At 43.3% G+C, this 6,000-nt stretch overlaps 1 protein-coding gene across 1 annotated transcript in view; it reads left to right on the top strand.

Moving 5' to 3' along the window:
* The first annotated feature begins 238 nt into the window (after positions 1-238).
* The window catches only part of HMGN3 (high mobility group nucleosomal binding domain 3), a 31,594-nt gene continuing 25,832 nt past the window's right edge, over positions 239-6,000 (top strand). Inside the window, exon 1 of the mRNA XM_030859350.2 lies at positions 239-457. Within this exon, the coding sequence (XP_030715210.1) occupies positions 443-457 (15 nt within the window). The 5' untranslated portion in view covers positions 239-442. The remainder of the gene's footprint in view (positions 458-6,000) is intronic.

The raw sequence follows: 6,000 nt of genomic DNA, 5'->3' as shown, positions 1-6,000 counted from the left end.
TCCTTATGAAGGCCTACACTTCCAACTGACACAATCCAAAAAGGGAGCGGCAAAACAATGAAACTACAGGATCCTGTGGCTTGGGGGTTACTAGTTGAACTGGGCATGCTCAGTCGCCAGGCAGATTTTTTTTTTTTTTTTTTTTTCGGTGAAGTGGCAACTACAACAGAGCGTACCGTGCGCACGGAGGTGGGCGTGCCCTCGTGGAGTTTAGAACGTTGCCGCAGCCAATGGGGCCTCGCGGCCGGCTGCTGGGCTCCTCATTGGAGGAGCGGGGAGGCAAGCGAGTAGAGGGCCCCTGGAGGGAGCCGCGGAGGTTCAGGTCCCGGAGGCCGGGCTACGCCGAGCCTTGCGCGTGAACAGCTGCGGCGGGGGCAGCCTCCAGCGGCGGTGCCAGCAGTTCCAGCCCGTTGCTTTACTTTTTAGCTTCACTAACGTCATTATGCCGAAGAGAAAGGTAAGTCTTACCAAAAAACATTTCAAAGGCCTTCAAATTGCGCTAACAGCAAATCTTGTCATTGCAATGGATGGCGTGCAGTGCACTCGGTAGTAACTCGGGGGTTGCGAGTGTCTTTGCTTCTTCAGTGCTTGTTTTCAGTTGCCTGTTGCAGACATTGCGCCCTCCCTCTGTCCCCATCGATCTCTGAATGTTACTTTCTTTCCGGCGACCCGGCTTCCCTTCTTTTTGAACTCATTCTAGCCGGAATGGTTTCCACCTCGAACAAGAAGCAAAAGCGCTTTTCACCCCCGCTTCCAGGAGGGGAGTTTCCTCTTTACAAACTGCTAGGTTGCGGTTAGTGTGGAGGAAAAGCAGCGCGGGGTGGGGAACAAGTCCACGCATAGGGAGATCGAAAATGAATCCAATAAGTCGGGCAGATGTCGGGGTTATTCCCATGTGGGCCGTGCCCACGCCGGTGCGCAGCGATGGCTCTGAGGCTACAGGAGAGGGAAAGCCATGTTTAAAATAGCGCTCACTCCCCTGCTCGCCTGCGCTGCAGACCCGTATGTACCAACTCCAGTGTAAGGCAGGGCTGGGGACGGCGCAGGCGGGGCCGGGGTGGCTGGACTTGCCCGCAGTTGGCGGCGGCAGCCGCGGAGTTGGCCACACGCAGGACGGGACGCCGTCGGGGGCGCGCGCTCCGTGGCTGCAAAGGGCAGGGGCCACCGGGTCCGATGCGGGGACCCAAACTCACACTCGGTCCCGGAAGGCGGGGTCCGCGTGCTCCCGCGCCCCTGGGTGTGTAGGGGGCACTGGGGTCACTCCTGGCGGACTATTACGTCCCCTTCCGCACAGGCCCCGGACACCAAGTAACTCGCATGGGGACGCATGTTTCCCTCGGAGTCCGGCTGCGACTTGTCATTGTCCCAGGGAGGAAGGGAAGGCTTTCCTCCCACCCCGAGGCAAAACCGCTGTGTAGCGGCTGTGTCTAAGAAAATGCCTTGCCCTCGTGTTTCCAACGCTGTTAACCAGTGAGGGTGTTAAATCTGAAGCAAAAGAGCAAATAATATTCTGCTTTATCCGTTAAAGATGGTGGAATGATTTGTGTGTGTGTAAATGACTGAATTATTTTTGAAATATTGAAGCTTTAAAAATACAGAAGCTTTTGCCATTTTATCTGTCTTGACTAAGAATTTGGTGGAAACTTGTCGCCTCCATTTTTAAAAAAACATTATTATTAAAAGTTTAAAAAAAAATCTTAGAGTTTATTGTGCGCATACTATGTGCCTCATAGTGTGGGCAGAGTTTGATTTAACATCTAGTTTAATCCTCTCGTTTAACCTTGACAGGGATATTCCATGGAACTGGGGCTTAGAGACAGGAATTACCCAAGGGTCTCAACAACCAATGGCTAGTACCAGAGATTTAATGAGATGCTGCAGGTCTAGAGGCTTTATTTTCAGACATTATTTACTCATTCTCTTCATTTAGTGGTGGGTGTGTCAAGAGGAGTTTGAAATGCAAAGAGACTCCCAGCCTAAGAAGATGGATGGCATATTGAGTACTAATAATTTAGGTTCATTATTTAAACTTAATTTTTATGAAAGTATTGTTTTTGCATTACTAGAACGAGGATATTAGAATGAGACCACAATTTTCAGCATTTTATCTTTGGTTTAATGACGAAGCTGGGAATTCTAGTAGAGTCACCAAGAAATGGGTTGCTGAGTGAGTTGATGCCATCTCCTTTCTTGGGAATTATTAACAAATTTAGACAAATAGTAGGTTAGAGGTGCACAAATTCTTTATTATAATGGACCCTGATGTGCCGGAATCCTTGTTGTCCAAGGGTCAGAGTTGGTGAAACCATTACTCTTACTTTTCCTCATTGCCCACCTCTCTTAGGGAAATAGAAGGGAAGAAAAGAAGAGCGGTAGAGGAACTGGCGTTTAACTATTGTTTTATTTCCCTAGAAGGCAGGGAAGAAGCTAGCCATAAGGAAGCTAGCCAGGCATCCTGGGACTAGGGGAAGACCTGTATGCAGGCACCTGTGTGGCATCCTAGGGACATCAGAGTGTTTTCAGAGGTGGGAAAGCTCTCCTTGATGAATAGAAATGCTCTTCATTTATACCCATGGCCAAAAGACCTGGACGGGTACCTGGCCAGGAGCAGCCACAAATTAAACATGGCTTCCATGGCCATCCCATCTACAAGGCAAACCGTGGAGCCGCTAAGGGAACCCTGGAGGTCACGGAAACTTACATAGGAACCAATAGTCATTAGGTAAGGCTGCCTAGACGCAAAGAAGAGAACTGGAGCCAGTCTGTTGCTCTGCAGGATCTGTGCAGCTGGGGTATCATGTACATATTGCTCCACGATCTTTTTCTTGGCTGCAGTACTGCCTGTTGTACATTAGAAGTTTCGAAAGTGTCCCCACAATGTTTTTTTTCTTTTCTTAACCATCTTGGCCTCTTTTTTTCAACTTTTCCCAGAAATCAAGAAAGGTTATTTAATGAGCACTGTTGAGGCTGCAGAGTAAGAAACAGCACTAATAAAGTCAGTAGAAACATCTGGAATCCTAGCACTGCTTGCGTGCCGTAGGGATATAAAGTTTACCCTCATGGAGCTTCTGTTTAATTCAATGAGGTGGTAAGGGTAGTGGCCACAAAACAATTGAATAATATTAAGCCTGTATGTATGTCCCAGAATACATAGTATAGATTCTAAAAGCTGTAGGATAGATAAAGAAAGAAGGTTGAACTGGGGCCAGTCTTGAAAGTGTGTGTTGGCGGGGGGCGGTTTCAAATATACAAAGAGAAAAGCAGGCATTTTCTGTTTTCAGGCATTTGGCTGCCTCTTCTGATTGTATCTCAACATGACCAGGCCTCAGGTATATACTGTACCTCGAAGGCCACAGTATCCACATTAATAGAAAACAGTCTTATGACATTTCTTTTCTTTAAATATATATATATATTTATTTATTTATTTATTTATTTATTTATTTTTGCAGTACGCAGACCTCTCACTGTTGTGGCCTCCCCCGTTGCGGAGCACAGGCTCCGGACACGCAGTCTCAGTGGCCATGGCTCACGGACCCAGCCGCTCCGTGGCACGTGGAATCTTCCCAGACCGGGGCACAAACCCGTGTCCCTTGCATAGGCAGGCAGACTCTCAACCACTGCGCCACCAGGGAAGCCCTATACAATTTTTAAAGGTTACTTTCCATTTACAGTTATTACAAAAAAAATTGGCTGTATTCTCCGTGTTGTACAATACATCCTTGAGTCTGTCTTACCTTTGTGAGTTTTATCTATATCTTCGTGTGTGATAGTCATAACTACACGCAACCAAATGGTTTTTATAACTGCGGGAGTATTTTTTGAAGCAGTATAGCCCTCAGTGGTGACGAGTTCTTCAGTTAGCGTTCCATCCCTTCCCAAGTTGGTGAGATTTAAATAAAGTTGAGTTTCCTCTATTCATTACCTAATGGGTGGTGGGTCACCACCCACTAATTCCTAGACTCAGGTGGTGGTGGGACAGTGAATGACTGAGTTCTAGACTGTTCTGGTCAGACATCCACGAATGCTTACAGTGATCACGCTGTGATGTGATGACCTGATGGTCTACACAGAGACCTCAGCCAGCAAGTCCTAGAGCCATGGTCCTGGCATGAGTAGCAAACACATTTTCACATCCTTCTTTTTATTTTTCCAGTTCTTCATCACTGGAACTATTGGAAATGTCTAGTGGATCACATCAGAAATTTTCTCTAATGAGGCAGTTTTCCAGGAATTTGCGATGTAAACCCTAGTCTCTCTTTACAGTTAAAGTAGAGGTTTAAGGAAGAAAAGTCTGTCTGCCTCTAGCTTTGAGATTTGAAATTACGTTTTATCTCTTTTCATAAAGTAGAAAGGCCCTGGGCTTGGCACGTGGGATGCTTAACTAACAATACTCAAGGTTTCTGATTAATCTTTCAAAGGAGTATCACATATTATAACACCAGAGACAGATTCTGTAAATGAAAATAGAGATAACTTTGACTACATAAAAATGAATATGTCAGTATGGCAAAGAAAAGAAAACTCTGTTAACAAAATTTTAAAATTTATGAACAACTGGGGAAAAAGTAATTTGTACCACGTATCACTGAAAAAAGTGTGCTATTTTAGAAAGATAAGGAGGCTCACATGTCCTTATGGAAAAGATGTATATCCTTATAAGAAAATAACAGACTCAATAGATGAAAATGTTTAGTTTTACTAAAAGTCAGAGAATAGTATATTATTAAGAATAATGAGATGTGAGTTTTTAAAACCAGTCTGGTTTAAAGAAAAGATTGGAAGTGTTACTGCCCAGTGCTTAGTGACACTGACACTTCAGCAACTCTCAAGCAATGTGGATGGGGGTATAATTTCGTTTTAAAAAAAAAAAAGCTTTATTGAGGTATGATGTACTTACCATAAAATCTGTTCATCTATTCAAAGTATACAAATCAGTGATTTTTAATAAATTTATAGAGTTGTGTATCATTACTATAATCCAGTTTTAAACCACTTCTGTCACTCCAGAAAGGTCTCTCCCATTGTTGGCAGACAGTCCCTACTCCCACCCCAGTCCTAGACAACCACTAACCTACTGTCTCTATAGATTTGCTTTTTCTGGAAATTTTATATAAAAGGAATCACACAGTATGTAGTCTGTTACGTCTGGTTTCTTTCACTCAGCGTAGTGTTTTTGAGGTCCATCCATGGGTTAGCATGTATCTGTAACCTCATTCCTTTTTAGTGCCCAATAATAGTCTACCGTGTGGGTATTCGACTTTTTGTTTATCCTTTCACAAGTTGGTGGACATTTGGATTGTTTCAATTTGGGGTTATTATAAATAACGCTGTTGTGAATATTTGTATGTAAGTCTTTGCACGGACATAGTTTCATTCCTCTTGGGAAGTTTCCTAAGGGTGGAACTGGTGGGTGGTATGAAAGTCTATCTTTAAGAAACTTCCAAACTGTTTTCCAAAGTAATTGTATCATCAGTGAATGAGGGTTCCAGTTTTTCCACATCTGTACTCATAGCTGGTATTGTCAGGGTTTTTTGCTTATAGCCTTCTAATTAGTCTAATTTACCATAATAAGTAATGATGATGAGCACCTTTTCATGTGTTTACTAGCATAATGGATATCCTAGGTGAAACATCTATTCAAATATTTTGCCCATTTTGAAATTGGATTGTTCATCTTATTATTGAGTTGTAAGTGTTCTTTATATATTCTGGACACAAGTCCTTTATCAGATATATGATTTATAGATCTTTTCCTTCAGTCTGTGGCTTTTAAAGAAATTTTGTCTTGATGTCTTGCAAAGAACAGAAGCTTTTTAATTTTGATGGAATCCATTTGGTGTCCTGTCTAATACATCTTTGCCTAATCTAAGACCACAGATATTTACTTCTAGAAGTTTTATAATTTTAGCTCTTATATTTAGGCTTATGATCCATTTTGAATTAAATTTGTATATAGTATGAGATAAGGGTTTCAATTCTTTTGTGTGTGTGTGTGCG

This window comes from Globicephala melas, chromosome 14 (genome assembly GCF_963455315.2).
Source record: "Globicephala melas chromosome 14, mGloMel1.2, whole genome shotgun sequence".
In the NCBI taxonomy this organism is placed as follows: domain Eukaryota; kingdom Metazoa; phylum Chordata; class Mammalia; order Artiodactyla; family Delphinidae; genus Globicephala; species Globicephala melas.
The sequence above is the reverse complement of the archived record's forward strand: the minus strand, read 5'-3'. Positions and strand labels throughout refer to the sequence as shown.